The 18,697-nt window shown below is 43.1% G+C and overlaps 1 protein-coding gene across 1 annotated transcript in view; it reads right to left on the reverse strand.

The window, feature by feature from the left end:
* Window positions 1-10,129, reverse strand: part of COG6 (component of oligomeric golgi complex 6) — a 32,326-nt gene extending 22,197 nt beyond the window's left edge. Inside the window, exons 1-5 of the mRNA XM_037057608.1 lie at window positions 9,903-10,129; window positions 9,207-9,350; window positions 5,989-6,060; window positions 5,054-5,112; window positions 1,564-1,675 (exon numbers count right to left, since the gene is read on the reverse strand). Of these exons, the coding sequence (XP_036913503.1) occupies window positions 1,564-1,675; window positions 5,054-5,112; window positions 5,989-6,060; window positions 9,207-9,350; window positions 9,903-10,055 (540 nt within the window). The 5' untranslated portion in view covers window positions 10,056-10,129. The remainder of the gene's footprint in view (window positions 1-1,563; window positions 1,676-5,053; window positions 5,113-5,988; window positions 6,061-9,206; window positions 9,351-9,902) is intronic.
* Between the last annotated feature and the right edge of the window lie 8,568 nt (window positions 10,130-18,697).

Raw genomic sequence — 18,697 nt, forward strand, 5'->3', positions numbered from 1 at the left:
AGAAAAATATGCTATGTATCACACATCTTATAACTTAATTAAGTGCGGCTTTCTCATCAATAAAGGTGATGTTTTGTTCTCTGTTATATATCTGCTGTTGCCCTCAGATCCAAGAACAGACTGCAAAGTTCGGCACATAAAAGATGCTCATTAAATATGTAAGAGCTGACAGCTGATGGACTCCAATCTATTTTTATTTTAGGAAAACGTAACTGGAGCCACAGCTTCCTGATAGCCAAGTAGTGTTCCAAACCTAAAAACAGTGAATGTGCTATTTTTCTTTTATGAATAAAATTTAAATAAAAAACATCTCCTCTAATACTGTTTATTTCTACCAAGTGAAGAAAAGGTGAGATGTCAAATACCTGAAATGGGGGAAGTGCCTCAAATGACAAGGGCAGCAAATACTGTTAAGTGAGGTTCCTACCCATCCTCTCCCCTCCCCCACTCCCACCATGCAGGTGCAGGTGCAGGTGCAGGTGCAGGTGCAGGCCCAGGTTACAGTCCCGACCAGACTGCGGGGTAACAGCTGTCACAGCCCCTGGGGAGGCCCCGCCCCCACCTCAAGAGCTCTTCATGTAGCTCCTCCCAGGCAGAAGGAAAAAGATTCCTTCCTGGAAAAAAGGAACATCTTTCAAGTAAAAAATAAATAAATGAAATGTTTCCCCAGTTTTCAGCATTTTGAGAGGTTTTATAATTTGGAAAATTATAAAATTTTGCTTTCAGTTTGGAAAGCATGGTCTAGGTTAAGAATTAATTAGAGGAAAAACTAAGGAATTTCTAATTCCAGGAAAGACAAAGAGGTGTAAAATGAAGGGCAGGTAACCACTGTAATGTCGCCATCCTGCAAACAGAAAGTGCCACGTTGCTAGACACTGAGGCATGACAGAAAGAGACCATGTGTGTCAGAGAGGGGGCTGGGGGGGCAGAGTCCTTGTATTCCATGATAGAAAATCAACAGAAAATAGTTAACACAGGTCATTAAAATACATTTTTAATGGAAGAACATATAGTTGATTTTTATAACTGATTTAATACCCTATACAGCCCCTGCCCCCATGATAAGAGGAGAAAAGCACTAAATTTAATACAAGTAACTAACAGTGGGGAGAGCAATGGGGGGGGATGGGACAACTGTAATTGAACAATTTTTTAAAAGAAAAAAAAAGATAAAACTAAAGCAATCTTTAAATGTGTCTGCTTGGGGGACTTACTGCCTTTCCATTCCCACCACATTCAAAGCTGATTCTTTCTAACTATAGACCTAGAATGCACAATCTACAAAAGAAGCAATTAACATGGTTGAAATGGGTGACAAAGGACTTAGCGATGGCAGGGGTGGACGAGGTGATGTATGTTTTCTTTATAAGCCTGGTACTGTGGCTTCTTTTTAAAAAGTACACAATATTGCTTTGAAAAAATTAAAACATTAAAGTAATTTAAAATATGCATCCTGATTTCCAAATTCAAAAATATTTTTTGATGGTAAAATAAAGTGTTTTATTTTTCTCTATAGCATCCACAACTGCTACCCTTTAAATGATTATAACCGAAGCAAGATACCTCAGTGATGGGTCCATCTCTCACACCTCGGAGAAGACTCATTTCTTCTGAAGTGAGCTGGAACTTGGCCAAGAAAGCGTCGGCAACTTGCGCTCTTATTTCTAACCTCTGACTATAACATGAACAGAAACAAGCAATAAAAATCACACACAATGTGCATCTGCATAGCTTTAAGGCAATCACGTCTCTGACATTCTAACTTTAAAGCAAAGGTGTGAAAGATTCTCAACGTCTTCAAAAGTCTCATTTCTGCCTCCAGCCCTGGAAGTTCATCAGGTACGCAGCTGATAAAATTAGCTGATAACATTCCACCCCAGGACTTGCACATAGCAAATAGAGTTACTAATTATGAAGTTCATTCACAAAAGGTCCCTACATTACAAGTTCTCAGTCACTTACAGGCACCTGAATAGCTCACCTTGATAATAAGGTTGTCTTACTGGAGAGAAATATGCCCATTTTCAGCTGTTTTCATCTCAGGCAGTAAAAGTTCCTAAGCCTTTGAAGTTTTCACGTGAAGTACACAATCACCAAATATCAGGTCTATTGTTTTTTGTTTTGTTTTTATTTTAGGTTAGAGACAGAAGTCAATTTACTAATTCCTCATAACTCTATAAAGTCACTTCTCCACTTCTGTCTGCCTGGCTTTTTCTGCATACTGTGGTAATAAAAAGTCTTTTAAAATATATTAACTGAACGCGACCTACTGGGATGAGCTGTAAATTAGGAAAAGGTGCACGGCACTCGGGATGCAACCTGCAAGGGGGACCTGACAGCTGAGGGCAGGTGAGGAGTACAAGTTGCCTGTGCGCACCCCCGGCTTCCAGGGCACAGATTTGCAGAGATGAAGTTGTGGGTGTCTCGCCAGCAGTGTTCACAGGGCGGCGATGTTCTACAACCTAGTAACACCAGGAAGAGACTGACCAAAGATGTAGGTGACAACACTATTTGTAGAGACAATTCAATGTGTGTTATCTCTGTTGTGTTTGTGGTCTCCGGTTGTGAGGTTTTAAAGCCACAGTCAAAATGTCCTGCAGAATAATATAAAAACAAAAAAGGAAAATTCCTCCAGGTGGCAGTAATGTTCCGTTTATATCAAATGATAACTTACGCCACCTAATTAAATCTACACAGATTTAAATGGTGTATGTCCTTAATCATCATATTGCTGATTATGAAAATGTACCTTAACAGGTTTTGTTAATACTTCTTTTTAAATTTCTTTATTTCACATTAATGTATTAACTGGGGTTTTTATCAAATAAATAGGGAGTGGGAGCAAATCTGAGTGCCTCCAGGGGCATGGCTCCGCCAGGCAGGAAGCTCAAAGGGGACAGGGCGGGCCACAGGTCAGGGGCCTTTGTCCCAGCCCACCCAGCAGCCCACCCAGCAGCCCCCCATGGCATTCTGGGGCGGACTGTTCAGTCGGCAGTGGCATCCAGAAGCCCCTTCTAGATGGGTAAGAGGAAAGGCAAAGGAAAATGAATTCCAGAAACTCTCACAGGAAAGCAGAGGTGTCCAAGCCTCACCAGCCTATTCCTAGAAGCTCAAGCTAATGCCCTGAAGGTCACACAGCGGAAGAGCAGAACAGGGCAGGGAAGGCAGGAGTAACTGCGGCTGGAGGCTGGCTGGGAGGGTGACAGGTAAAGAGCTTCCCAGATAAGAAGAAGCCAAATGAGTTCATCAGCACCAAACCAGTCTTATATGAAGAAGGGGGAAAAAAAGATAAAAAATATGAACAATAAAATGGCAATTAATACAAACCTATCAACAACTGAATCTATAAAACAAAGTAAACAAACAAGCAAAACAGAAACAGACTCACAGATACAGAGACTGTTTTGGTGGTTGCCGGACGGGAGGGGGTGGGGGACCGGGTGAGAAAGGTGAAGGGATGAAGAAGAACAGACGGGCAGTTGCAGAACAGGCATGGGGATGTGAAGACCAGCACAGGGAATACAGTCAGTAACATTCTAGTATGTCTGCTGTCAGAGTGAAGGTTTTATTGGGATAATCACTTAGGAAGCTACACAATGTCTAATAATCACTTGGGTGTACACCTGAAACTATTAATAATGTATGTCAACTGTAATTGAAAATTTTTTTAAACTTTAAAAAAATGGCAAAAATTAAAGGTGTGGTTCATTTCTTATAATGTTTAATCTTATTAAGAACAAAAGTGTCCTTTAAAATGTTTTATTTTTATTTTTCAATTACAGCTGCATAAGTGTCCTGTTTTTAAGAACATGTGGCCATCACTGTGGTTGCTTGGCCATCACGGGTGCTCTCTCGAGCTAAGATGCTCACCCTCCCAGCCTCCACACTGCTCTGCGTGAGCTACCTAACTAACACAGAACTGGCCATGGGATGAGGGCCGTCCTGACGTCCTGCCTAAATGTTAATGCAATGGCCTGAGCTGTAGAATGAACGACGTTCTGAATGTCAGTCCAAATACGGCAGGCCAATGCCACTGGGGTTCTCTCAGCCCTCTGTCATGCTTTTTACCTCATGGTTACAGAATAGCTGCTGCTGCTCAGCAAGTTCCAGCATCTCTTAATATCACCAATTATCTGGTCAGTTTCAAATTTTCTTGATCACTTTTTCCACCGTTGGTTTATTTGAATCACATTTGGTTATTTTTAACAGTATTATATACCTTAAGCTCCAAATGTCTTTTAGGAGATAAAAATATATCCTCGCTTGTTAAAAATAGCCAAAACTATTTAAGTTTTGAGAAAATAGGCTTACAAGCACAGTGTTCTAATATTGCCCTTGGAAAACCATATATGTTAAAAGCTCCACTACAATGCTTGTTTTTCCATTTTTACTTTATGTTCCCTTCCTGATGTTAAAATAGTTGCATTCCATATTCATCTACCCAAAAATTTTTACTGAATCTATGGTGTTAGGCAAGGAAACACAAGGAGAGTAAGAAATTGTTGTTCTCAAGGAGCTCAAGTTTGATAGGAAAAGAGAAACAATCAACCAACAGGAAACAAGAGATTGTGACAGACACGTCTGTATTACACTCACCTTCAGTCACACATCTAACCAGTGAGCAAATATTAGTGTGCCTACTTATAAACTACTCCAAAAAGAAACTACTAACTACTAACTTTTGATTACAGAAGAGAATATTACTCATAGTCAAAATATACGAGACACTCATTGTAAAAAAAATTATTAAAAATCTAAAAATATCTACATTTCTAAAAGCAATCATTTTTTTACTTCTCCAGCAAACAATACCAAAAAAGGAATAATCCCTTAATCTCAGTATCAAGCTTGATGTTCCCAAGCTACTGTTTAATTTTTACTGTAATTTTTACTGTTTATTTTACTCTTGGGCAATACTAGCTCAGAACCTTATATGTTGTATTGATTTTGAATCAGGGTTTTTATTATTTGAACTTTGATTTGGTTTCATCTACTGTTTTCTTTCCATTTAATCTTCAAACAATGAAGAGTGACTACGCAGGGAAAAACTTACCTTTCAGCTTGAAGCTTAGTGGTTTTGACTATTAAGTCCTGAGTCTGCTCCTTTGCTGCCTAAAATTGTGAACATATCTAATATCAGTACATTTCAATTTTATTACACTTCAAAAAATGAACACTAATACTTACTGGAGCTCGGACTCACAGCAAATGAGATCCCACTCCAGAACTCAACGTTTCTAAAGCGTCCGAGTCGTAACTGAAACAGATGTAGAAATACCACCCGCCCTGCCAGCCAGCACCACCAAGTTCTGGGCCCTCGGAGGCCTCCTCCCAGATTGTCAAAGAAACGGTCTGTGTTTCTGATTCATCTACCTCCCGCCAGAAAGTCATGGTCCCACCCATCTCTACTGAAGCCATTATGAACCTGCTCCTTGCAACCAAATCAAGTGCCCAGCAAATAGTCGGTATTTTTAAGACAGCACATTCGAACCGAGATGGTTCAGCAGACCACGGACTTCTGGCAAAGGGAGCAAACATGGCAGCTCCCATGGTGCTCTTCTGAGACCACCACTCTTTAAATCCAGTAGCTGCTTCAAGTGCTTCTATTCCCCAGGGTCACTCTGCTGGGAAGATCCACCTCCACTCCCCGTCTTGCCTTGCACGGTTTTTTAAAATGTAATATCTCCTCAATTCACTTCTGCTGGATTTGCGGGACATTTATAGGGAAGGTTTACCAAAATTCTACGCAGTGAGTTTTTCTCTACCAGTGGAATCAAAATATCAAGGCTTCTGGAGTCAACAATATTTGTACACCATCACCCAAAGAAGTACAAAACACGTACGGTTAAAAAAAAACAGCCTAATATTTACATTCAAACTTCCTGTACTGTGTGGCAGACAGCCACACATTCTGTAAGCCCATTCAACACTCTCCGAAAGCTCCCTCTGTGCCAGGGACAACGCTAAAGCCAAGCCACTCCACAGCACCTGTAGGCGACTTGTCATATCTTGACAGCAGCTACTCATCGCTTGGACGTCTTCGTTTATGCTCTCCAGTTCCTGACGAGGAGAGAGACGGCACCATTAAACGCACTGCTAAAGAAGTCCTCTTCGCTGAGCCCTAACTTCCCACCCATGAATTTTTTTTGCCAAAATATGACAAAGGACCTCACATTTAAGCCTGAGAACGAATAAAAAGAGTAACATCTAGTGTTAAAAAGATGTATTAAAAAAACTAGTATATTCTTTGTAGACGGTGCAGCAATAAAAAACAGCAAACATTTAAAAATTTTAATGCCTCTTTGTTCCAAGACTTTGAGGAATTCAATGTCTGTATGAGGTGAGAAAAGTGTAATGAAACAATACATAATGCCTCCCTATTTTTTAGGAAAATACATATATATGTGCAAAAAAGAACACAGGGAAGGCCGTGCGTCAAAACACTGCCAACAGTTGTTTCTGGGCGACAGGCTCGTAAGTAAATTGTCCTGTTTCCACCCCCAGCCCCCAAACACACATGAACTTAACTGGTCACTCAGCCCTATCATTTACACCCCTTATGTACACATCATTGTATTTTCATTACAGATAATTTTCAAAAATGTCCAAAAGTTGAGAAAATATGAAGGCCTATGCACATATCACCCGACTTCAACAATTACCAACTCGGGACCACTTCTGTGCCTCCCCCCACTCCCTTCCTACCGCCCCATCCACCTCTCCTTCCCCGACACACTGAATCATTTCGAATTCCAGATATCATGCGATTTCATCCATAAACATACCCGTATGTACTTCTAAGAGGATCAAAAGAACACACAATGCTATTTTCACATCTAAACACTTAACAATAATCTCTTGATATCAAATATCTAGTCAGTGTTCAAATTTCCCCACTTGTCTCAATCTTTTTCAAGTCACTCTGTTCAAACCAGGAACCAAAAAAGATTCACAAATAGTAATTAACTGAATATTTCTCTTATTTCTTAATACATAGATTCTCACTCCTCCCTAGTTCTTTTTCTTTTTTTTTTTTAATGATTTATTTGTAGGAGAAACCAGTTCATTTGCCCAAACAGTTCCTGACATTGCAGATTTTATTGAATGAAGCTTCACGGTATTAACTCACCCCTCTGCCCCCTGTATTTCCTATAAACTGGCAGTTAGATCTAAAAGCTTGATTACACCTGGTTCAATTTTCTGGCAAGAATTCTGGTGTTGTATACCTTTATTAATAGTCACATATATGGTTGCTCTTTTTGTGAGGTTAGCAGCCACGGTCGACCAAAGGCTAGATCAGGGGTTCTCAACCAGGGCAGTTTGGCCCCCAAGGGGGCATCTGGCATGGTCTGGAGACGTTTTTGATTGAAATAACCAGGGGGAAGGTAGTGTTACTGGCGTCCAGTGAGCAGAGGCCAGGGATGCGGTGCCCCCCCACAGGGCAGAGGATCCTGTGTTATGCCGTGTATAATGCCCTCCTGCCTATAATGCACACCCACGTTTCTGGCCCAAGCTTTCCGGGAAAAAATCTCTCATCTTAATTTTTTAATTCAGTTATTTATTTATATTTAGAAAAAAGTGACCATATTCCAGGGCATTATTTCACAGACGGATATCATTATAGCTTTCTAGAGTTACACTCTGAACACATAAGCATAAATAAAAGAATTAGAAACATTTTTGTAGGTATGCAGTTAGAACTAGTCACGTGTAATACACATCCTTATTTCCCCCTCAAAAATTTGGGCAAAAAAGTGCACACTATACACGGCAAAATGCAGGTAGTCCTCAACAACCTCAATCGTGCCAAGGCTGACAAAGAATGGTCACAACTTCTAATCTAATTCTACCATTTCTTCATTTATTAATGGAATGTTTCTATAATGAAAAGCTTGCCCTCAACGACTGCACACAGTTGGTACTAAAGTCAGGATAAAGGTTCCTTGTACTCGGCAGTTTTCAAAACAGTAAGTTGGTTCCCATATATCTCCCAAAGATAACCGACCAATGAAGGTTCTGTTTGGTTTTCGGTATCCTTGTAAATTCACGGACTTAAGCATGTTTCACAGGCTTCAGTCCACTGAGTATTCTTTTTTTTTTTAATTTTATTTATTTATGTTTAGAGGGAAAGGAACGGTGAGAAGGAGAGAAGTATCAATGTATGGTTGCCTCTCGTGAGTCCCCTGCTGGGAACTGGCCTGCAACCCAGGCATGTGCCCTGACTGGGAATCGAACCGCGATCATGTGGTTCGCAGGCCCGTGCTCAATCCACTGAGCTATGCCAGCCACGGCTTCCACTGAGTTATTCTCACTGCTGCTCAAACTGTCCTAGGTTGGCCAGCGGAAGCCACTCCAAGTAGCTGCGGTCTTGCTGACACCTTCCCAGTGGTGGAGGACGGTTTCCTGGTGGGAAGGGTGTTCAGAGAGCACCGTCTGGATGTGCTCATCGCTACTCCTCCTTCCCACCTTGGCAAACACCACTAAGCTTCCCTTTTAACCTCCCAGATTATTAGCCTTCGGCCAATGAAATCCTACCAAACTGTTAACAATGTTTTTATGAAGTACTCATCGAAATCATATATAACTCTTTCATACAACTCACACAGAAATACTAACTAGGTAATATTACTATGTGATATAACAACACATTACATAATGAAAGATAGAATATAAAAATCAAATCAAAATCAAAGCATTGTTACCCACTGATGAGTAGACTGCTTACTCGAGTACCATGAATCGTTATGGTAGTATTCATAATTTACACGTTGTAGTATTCATCTTAATTATTCTGAAACTTTTATAACATAGGATGCATTAAAGTAACCCAATCTTAATTATCGCCAGTGGAGAAGGGGTTATCCAAGGAAATTTTATTCAAAGAGGGAATATCACGAGTGGAAAACAATTTGGAGAAATGTTACTTTTTTTTAATTGTTAAAGAAGCTAAAATTCCTAAATTCCTAAAATTCCTATCCTATAACAAATGTTATAATGTCCTAAGAACCAGCATTAGTAGAAGTCACAGATTCAGAAACCATATTAATCCAAAGACAGACCTAGAAGCTTCTGGAGCAAGTAGTTACATTTTCTATTTGAACATGGTACATGAGTAGCAGATATGTCAACCTAATTCAAAGTATACTTAGCAAAGAGCCAGGCATATAGTACATTTTCGATAAAAGCTGAATGAAGAGTTTACATACTTCCTTCACCTCCTTGAAAATGCTTACAAATTCTTCATTGATGGCTAAACTCCTGCGTTCAATATCGCCACGTAAATTTCTTCGAGTCCGCAAACTGTTTTCAACAAAAAAGGTTGAAAGGGCCTTGAGAGCTTCCAACATCTCCTAAACAACAGATGACAGAAGAAAGTGATCGCGATCCATTTTCAAATGTTTTCCTCACCTAACCAAAATTCAGTGAGATCACTTTCAAATCATGTGTTTCCGCGAAACAACCCCCAAAATGCTAAATGACCTTCACACCCCTGGACAGGAAACTTATCTCTGAAACACCATGAGGATATACCGACTTGTGCATTGCAGCGTCTGAACGTGGTTACTCGCTGCAGAACTGTTCGGAATTGCAAAGATCAGAAATAACCTTAATGCTCGATCATTACCACCCCTGACCCCCTTATCCTGCCCTGGGCTCTGCCCTCCTCCCCTCCTGCTCGGACCCCGAACCCGGCCGAGGGGGCAGGGGCTCCACCACTGGGTCCCGGAACCTTTGAAAACAGAAGTAATGCCCAGGGCTTCCCCCGCCCCCCGCAAACTCGCACGCGGGGCTGGGGTCCCCTGCGCGCCAGGCAAGGGGCGAGGGACCCGGAGCCGCCCAGACCCCGCCCCTGGCCCGACTCCGCCCCGCGGGCCGCCCGGGACCCTGCCAGCCCCGGTTACCTTGTCGTTGTCCAGCCGCGTCTCCAGGATCTTATGCAGCTTCCGCGACAGCGGGTTGCTGGTCTGCGCCGAGGCCGCGCCTGCCCCATTGCTGAGGCCGCTGGCAGCCCCGGACTGGGACACCGCGACGACTTCCCCGCTGCCCTCGGCCATAGCGCCGCGGGCCCACCCCCAGCTCAGGGCCGCGGCCACCTCAGCCCGGCAGCGCCAGAACTGCGCATGTGCGCAGTGTGCTGCCGCGCATGCGCGATAAGAGGTAAACTAGAAAAAAATGTTTCATGGGATTTGAAGGATTTTGGAATCTTTAGTCTATGGAAGTGTGAGCTAAGTATTAGTAAAATAGGCAGAGACTTATGCATGACATAAGCCCACTAAAAGTTAATTCAAATTAAATTCACCTTCCTTAACTGCTTTCTTTTGTTTTTTTCTTTTTTCGGGGGAAAGTATTGATCGAAGGCATTTTATGAGCCAGATGCTGTGGTAGGCTTTGGAGGATCCATGTCTTCTGTCTGAGACAAGGGACTTAATCGATGTTACTAGACTGTGATTAGTGCAGAAGGAAACAAAGTGCTGTGCCGTGAGTCTAATGCAGAGAGGGGCCAACTTCACCCAAGAGGGTCTAGAAAGTAATTGACCTTCAAGCAATTTGCAGGAGAGTATGAAACCACAGTCCCCCTTCTGCTTAGCTCAAGGTGGCATGTAAGCCTCTGATACCAGATTTGTCCTCTGGTCCCATATTCTCACAGAACCCCATAGGTGCATACATGATAAATTGGGTTATTTTTCCTACTCATCTGTCTCCCGTCAATTTTATTATTAGATCAGCTAGAAAAACTTAGGAGAGTAGAAGGAAAGTTATTATTTTTCTCCTTCTACAGTGGTTAAGAGAAGGATAATACTTTCAGGGAAGAAAATGACACCGTCACATCCACTCACAAAACTAGCCACAGGCGAAATGAGGGCAAAGATTGTACTTTTTAACTTTGTCAATTCTCCATTCCTGGTTTGAGGCTTCTCTTCTGCCTGTCCATTGAGAAGTCAAATACCCTGAAGTAAGGCTGCCCCTACAGGGCTCCAGTCTTCATAGGAAAGTCCTGCCATCTCTGCTGAAATATTGCATTAGCCAAAAAGTCTGTCGAGTTTTTTTCCACGACAGACACATTTTTCCATTTTCACCAATAACTTTATTGATTTGGATATTTGGAGTAGGTCGGCTATCTCCCATATGGTAGAACATTGGTTGTTTTCAATTAACTTCTCCGTTTGATCGCTATCAACTTCAACTGGTCTACCCAACCATGAAGCATCGTCCAGCAAAAAATCTCTAGCGCGAGGCTTCACAAAGCACTTCTGACACGTGCAATCAGTCGCAGCACCTTCTCCATATGCTGCACAAATCTTTGTGTGTGTGTGTTTCAGTTGCATTTTTACCTTTCTTGAAATAATGAAGCTTAATATGCCAAAAATGCTGTGTCTTTTCTTTGATCCTCAATATTAAAATGGCTACACAAAAATTCACCAATTTTGATGTTTTTTTAATGCGTGCTGATATGACAGCTGTCACAATACAATCTAATGAAATTATTTTGAATGAAGTTAAAGACAACTAAACACTGCTAGAGCCATCTTATGGGAAAAAAAACAAACTTTGGGGCCAACCCAATATTAATGGATTAACAGTATTAGACGCATTTCAACTAGGACTCTATACTTAACATTTCAGCTGTCAGAAGAAATGTATATGATGGGTTTTTTGTATGAGCTTCATATATGTAATTTATGCCACTACATGTAATTTTGCCACTTCTTCACATCTTGTCATGTGAAAACTGTGAATAAATTAAAGAAAAGAACATTCCATCAAAAGTAAGAATGTCTCCATTTAAAAATATATTTTTAACCTTACCCAAGGACATTTTTTTTATTTTTTAGAGAAAGAGGAAGTGAGGGGAAGAGAAAGAGCGAAACATCATCAGCTGGTGGCCTTCTTGTACGTCCTCCTGACCTGGGTTGGACCCGCCACCTGGATATATGCCCTGACCTGGAATTGAACCCGTGGCCTTTTGGACAACGCTCCAAACAACTGAGCCACAGCAGCCAGGCTCCCTTTTTTTTCCTTTTCCTTTTTAGGATTTATGAAAAGAACAATGGTTGCTTGCTGGAACTATCATTATAAGTTTAAGGTCAAGGGCTGCTGAAAATTATATCATGGAGTAGAAGTTTAATTTTAGACTCTAACTCATGGTTTTTAGCTCTTTCCTATCCCTGGGTGGCTAGTTCCTCCAATTTTGTACGTTCTGCTCAGTTTTCTTCTCTTTGCCTGTCTTATGTATCCAATAGTTGAAAAGAATCTAATGTTAGCATTTACATTAAGGTTCACATCACTAATGATAACTTAGTATGTCACTTTCTAAGAGATACTCATTTTGAATAGAGAACCCCTTTTTAATTCAAAAGGAGGATGTTCAGCAGTGGAATTTCTGAGATGAACCCCAGGTTGCTAGGGCAAGAGGCTCTCCCCAAAAATCTCTCAAACTAGTAGTTTATGTTGATACTGGTCTTGGTTCATTATTAAAAGCAGAGGCTGCAAACTGGCCAAATTGGGGTCACTTATGACTCACTTAGCTGGCACAGAATTTTAACTAAATCTAAGCAAAATGTAAAAACAGGTTTTATATAAAAATTAAAATTCCTAGCTTTACTTGAAAATAAAATAGAGGATATTTAGCAGTACTGTCCTTGATTTCCACAAGGCAACAGTTAGTTGGAAGAAAATACTTCTGCCCCTTCAAACGGGCCATGCGCTTTCCAATTTGCGACAATTCACATCATCCCCTGTGATTTATACACAAATACTGAGGTTGAATGTTACCATTTGCCATCAAGCACGATTTGTATTAAAAAAAATAGCCGTTTTTGTTGGTCTACCAAAAGTGGGAAGATGAGAGACAGAGAGGCCACTTGACATTTCCCATACTTGGGCCTGCTCTACCTGTTTCTTCTCTTTCGCCGTCTCTGTAGACATTTGATTTTGAGTCTCTTAATTTAACATGCTCATCTGCCTTGAGACATTTGGCTAGAAAAAATGATATTTGAGGGTTAAATTTGGGTAGGAAAGAGGTTGGAAGAGTAGGAGAGATGGAGCGCCATTTTATACAAAAATATGAATGTATATTTCTGATATTTATGCCACTGCCCCCCCCCCAAATAAACCCACCAAAAGAGGCAGGGACAGGGCCACAGAGGTGCAGCCGTCGGAAGGTCGTGTGCTGTGCACACAGAGGGGAGCCCAGAGGAAGACTCACAAAATAATTCTTGAGCCAAGGATGAGAGGGATTTTTCTTGGCAAACTTGATTACTTCAGGATGAAGTCTGGGAGTAAATATTGGAAGTTGGACTTCCTCTCTTCCTTTTCACGTTTCTTTTCTATGGCATTCTTTACACGTAAGTCCTCACACAGAGGGGTCAGGATAACATGGGCACCTTAAACCCAACCTTATCACGTCAGTCAGTCACTCCCAGCACAATCAGTCCTACTGGAATCTAAAGGGGAGAAAAGTGTAAGATGTGGAAAGAGCCCCAGAGATGGAGCCCTGAGTCCTGCACACGCGTCCTGGCATTGTGATCTCACTGTGTGGCTTGGAGCAGGACAAAGCTTCAGAATCTCTGCATCCTCCTATGTACATTGTAGACAGAAATAATTCCATCCTGCCTGACTCGACGGGCAGAGAGGGAAATCTTACTAAAATGACAGCTACCCTTTATTGAGCAGTTACTCTGTGCTTGGCACCGTGGTAAGTACTTTACACGTGTTACCTCATTTCGTCTTTAGAATAACACTGTGGGCAAATACTATCTCCACTTTTACAAACTGAGTTTTAAACAGGCTAAGTAATTCACACGTCTGAGATGAGAAAAGCAGAGACAGGGCCCATAATCTGCCTGCTCTGACCCATAACAGGCCCGGCCTCTGGAAGAAGCATTTCTGCTGATAAATCAAATCCAGACCAACCTGTCTTGGCGGCAGCAAGTTGTTATGCTAAATCTTATACATGTATTTACCTTTATTAGACAATATGACGATGCTTCATTCAAAACACTCTGGAAAACATCCAGAGGGGAAAAAAGGCATTTTTCTCTTAAGTAAAGAATGAGAAAAACAAGTGGATTTGGGTTCATATGCTATGTTATGACCCCCAACATCTTCTTGATCTTTGTGTGCTACTGAAAAAATAATCATACCCGGACTGCGTCTTAGAAGAATGGGTCAGGTCAGACTTAGATTGTAGGTTCCACCACGTTGGCGGCTTTGTTACTAAATGAATTCTAAGAATGGTAGAAGAGAAACACTGCAGAACCTGGCTGAGGGAAATAAACGATTCAAAACCAATAGTTTGGATTCATTAATTCCATTGGGAAGCTTCATGCCAGGTTGTCCTATTGCTGATCAGTACGGACAATTGTTATTAAGACTTTAAGGTGCCATTTTTATCTAAGACATTTAGGATAAAAACATAGGGGGGAAGTTAATCCGTGGCAAGATGGTGTGACTTTTCAGCTATATCCCCGTTGGGGTTTGTTGAGCCCCAAGAAGTTTGTAACATACAGGTTTCGCTAATATACTACAGCAGGGAACTTGCTGGTTTCCGGCTGGATTGGCTGTTGGTAATCACGTTATCACCCTCATTACAGAACCACGAAGCTTTTTCCCAGAGGAGAGAATAGGATGGGCCGATCCCTCATTTCACAAGGCTGCCTGGCCAAGGTCAAGCAACAACCGAGCAGCAAGCGGCGTAGCCCAGCCCAGGACGGTTCTCGTTGCTACCGCTGTGCTTTGAACCTCCGGCTGCAGCGTGAGCCTCTCTAGTTTCTGTCTCTTCACAGAGAAAAATGAAGTTGGGGGCCGTCAATCAAAACGCAGATGTTTATTCTCGATGTCTTCTGTGTCACCAGACTGAAAGGCTCCTTTGAGTCCAGGAATCTAGGTCCTTCTTCTTTCACTGTACTATCATTATTTGCTTTCCAAGCAACATCCAAGTTCAAATAAGACTTGCAACACAATTGGGTGAAAAGCAGGTGATAAGTGAAGAGGTAAAACTTAGCAGTAGGTGCATTGTGCCTAATTCCTGACTGGGCAGCGAGACCGTGACAGAAATAATGGCCATAAATGTAAACAAAAAGAAGAAACAGAACATAAAGGAGCTTCCCATCAAGACAGAACCTAAACTTCCCTTGACCTAGCGCCATTTTTCAATACCCCTCCACCAAACCGAGTCTGCTCCTGTGTCGGTGGGCAGGTTAGGAGCAGAGACACAGGGATGCTAACCAGGTATTCGCAGGAAAGCCAGACCAGATCGGCCTGAAATCTGACATGCAAAGCATACCAAAAAGGAAAACAGAAGGCCCAGTTTCCTTTTTGCTGCATTTCTGCCACCAGGAGGCTTCTGGTTTAAAGCAACAAATACTTCGCATTCAGGAAAAGCACATTCTAACCCAAACGCTACCATTCATTCGAGCCCTACCGCTAACTAACATGAATAAACTCATTGATTCATTTCCTATCTGCCTCAGCCAAGTGGGCAGGTGTGATGGTCAAGGCCTCACTCGGGGGAGCCACGGCCTTGCCTCTGTGCAAACGGATCACAGTAGCACGGGCATCTGAGTCAGATTGGGGTCAGTTTCCCTACTCTGGTCGGGTCTTCCACTCCCCGAGGGGTGGTCTTTCCTCTGCTGAACCCTGAGGGTTGCCATCAGGATGCTTAGAAGCTGGCTCTGTTTCCTCTGGGAAGACAGGAGAAGAGTAACTTTTTTGGAGGCAGGGTAGCAGTATAGTTGTGTTCTTTCTTAAAGCAATCATAATGTGGGCTCCTTATTCTGATACTTTGGCTCAGAGGTGCATACAACGATATGAAACTCTGCTGAATAGATGAAAAGTTGTTTGTAAACAAGGACTCTCTTGAACGTGGTCTAACAATATATTTTAAATGATTTCACTTTCTATTTCTAAGAAGCAGACTGATGTTTGAGTCGGTTAACACTTGAGGAAGGCAAACCTCCAAATCTCCTCAAAAAGAGAACATTTTTATTTTTAAATTTGGTTGGGGGGTGGAGGGCTTTGTAATGCCTTGGTCTGTGCTCACCCCCGGAGGCAAACAACTGTGAGACAAACAGAAAGCGGAAATGTTCAAATAATACAGAAAGCGGACACTTCCGTTTCCAAGAGAAGCCTGGGAAAGGGTTGTTACGTGGTGTAGAAAAAGTTAGGCGTGTAGGAAGCAGCAACTGAGGGAAGATCTGGGAAGGACCCCGCAGCCGTGAAAAATGGCAGCAGGCAGGAAGGAGATGGTACCCCCTGTGACCCTCCCCATGGTGGGGGGTGGGGGAGTGCAGGGAGCGGGGGGCTCCGGGGTGAGGAAGCCTAGTACTCCACTCCAGGTGGCGTGTTCAGCACGGCTAAAACACAACCCCTTTCCCAGTCCTCCTCAAAGTCTTTAAGGAACTGCCACCTGGGGGTCTGACTCTGGAGAGAACGTAGATGAGGTCTTTTGCCACTTGGGGTGTGGTGCGAGAGTCTGTGGGGACAGAGATGTGAGATCAGGGCTGAGTGAGAGAGACGAGGCCTCCCCCAGCACCTGCAGGAACCCAGGGGCCTCGTGGCCCCTGGGTCTGAGCTGTGAGAGGGGTGTTCAGAGACAGGTAAGCCCAGGAGAAGAAAAGGGAACAGGAAAGAACCTAATAGAACTTGGGACCAAGTCTGGGTGGTTTTCTACGACGTTCCTTCTACAACACAGATCCGCTCGGTGAATCCTTACTGTGTTGGACGCCCCGAGGTTTCACATGCACGCTCCACTTGGGAAACCACTCCTTTCCTTCCCTGCTCTGACCCGAACGTGCTTCTTCGAGAGCAGTTCTGCCCAGTGGATTAGATTTCGTTATTCTCGGTCTCCGAGGGCGCATTCAGGTGATAATTGGCTTCTACGTTTCATTAAACATAATCTGGGTTATTTGAAGAAAAATTAGGAAATACAGAAAAGCCAAAAAACTCCTTCAAATTACCACATTTTGATAGTTTCCAAAGTAATTGGTATTTCAATGACCTAGTAAAAAAAATTAACTGCCCATCAAGGGGTAACTGATTTTAGCTAATAGATTTCTAGCTATGTAATGATTTTTCATTCCAAACCTTCCATTTTTGCTATATGGAAATATTTCCAAAGTATATTATATAATTCTGTGCCTTTAAGAAAACATAGAAATATATAATGTAGTTTTTTTGTAATGTTATGGGGTCTTACATTACCTTTCTTAAATCAAGTATTTATTCACCACGTTTCGAATCGCCTCCTCCCCGCCTCCTTAATGAGGAAGAAGTCCGTCCAGCTAAATAGGGTGAGATGGCTGAACACCTGACCCCAACACTGGGCAGAAGAGGTGGCAGCAGTTTATCAATCATATATCCCACTGCCCGGGGAGGGAGGTCCCCACAGGTCATGCAGGGCTACGCCTACGTTGCACTTGGGAGCGGTGACCCAGCAGAGGCTTCCGGAAACAGGCTTTGTAGCAGCAAGAGGGGGAAGCAGCCCTGCCTGGTTCCCAGGGAGGAGGTGACTGACTTGTGTGAACAACTCTGGGAGCCAACAGGGAGGTAACCCATTAGGTTGAGAACCTCATGGGGTGCAGCTGATCTGGCTGATAGGGGGCTTGGTCAGGTGGGCACCTTTCTTTCATGGTGGGGAGGCCCTGTGAGACACCAAGACCTCAAGGTGGAGACTCCCGTGAACATTTAGGCCTGACCGCGGAAGCACCTGCTGTGTGCTTAGCAGATGGTGTAAGCTAGTTCTTCAAGGGCAAATCATCAAGTTTGGGGTCCACATTTGTAAGCAAATAATTACACTGCATTCTAGGGATCCCGACAGTGGAAGTAGCTATAAACTGATTGCAAGCATAGAGCAAGGCCTGGCTAATTGCCTGAGACAGTTAGAAAAGCCCTCATGGTATCAAACACCTGTCATTACTGGGGGTCATCACTGTACTAAAGTTGACAAAGGGTTGGCAAACGGAGTTTAGCATCTCCCTGTGTGCAGTGAATGTCCCCCCCACTGCTAATGCCTCTGAGTTGAGAAATGCATTCCTTGTGGGGAACCAACACCCACGCAGTAGCAACCCAGTCGTTGCAGCCCTCTTTGTCCCATCCCTGGCCAGACATGACAAGTAGCCTCTGTCCTTGCCTTCATGGTGGAAGACACAGCATAGCTACATAGCCCTGTGTCCCTGGATACAAAGGAAGCCAGAACCAAAAACTAGAAACGGAAAAGGGGTCTTCTCTCTCTGTCGGTCTCCACCCTTCCCTCCCGCATTCCCCCCCGCCCCGCCCCCTTTCCTGCTCCTCCCTCTTCTTCCTCCCTCTCCCTCTGCTCCCACAGCTCAGCCGGCCACTTATCACAGCCTCATCACTTCTCAGGCCTGTCTGCTGACATGGGCGATGTCGTGCGCTGCTCTTCTTGCTATTTTTGTATCTTCTGCTTCTGGTCGCCTCTCCCGTGCTCCTTGGCTTTCAACACACAGACACACTGCTCTCGACAGGACGCAACTAGCCTGAGAGCGCGCTCTCTCCACCTCCACATTCTATCGAGCTGGCAAGTCAACCAAGCACAGCATTTAAGATACAATCGTCCCTGGTTCCACGTAGCGCTCACTGCTGAAAATTAGCTCCCCTCTTTTCTCCCTGACCCCATTCATACGGACCTGGAGTTGCTGGTGTATTAGTCATATTAGTCACAGCATAGTAATATGTA

This window comes from Sturnira hondurensis, unplaced genomic scaffold (assembly GCF_014824575.4).
Source record: "Sturnira hondurensis isolate 20B ecotype Veracruz unplaced genomic scaffold, ASM1482457v3 Scaffold0009719, whole genome shotgun sequence".
Lineage (NCBI taxonomy): Eukaryota > Metazoa > Chordata > Mammalia > Chiroptera > Phyllostomidae > Sturnira > Sturnira hondurensis.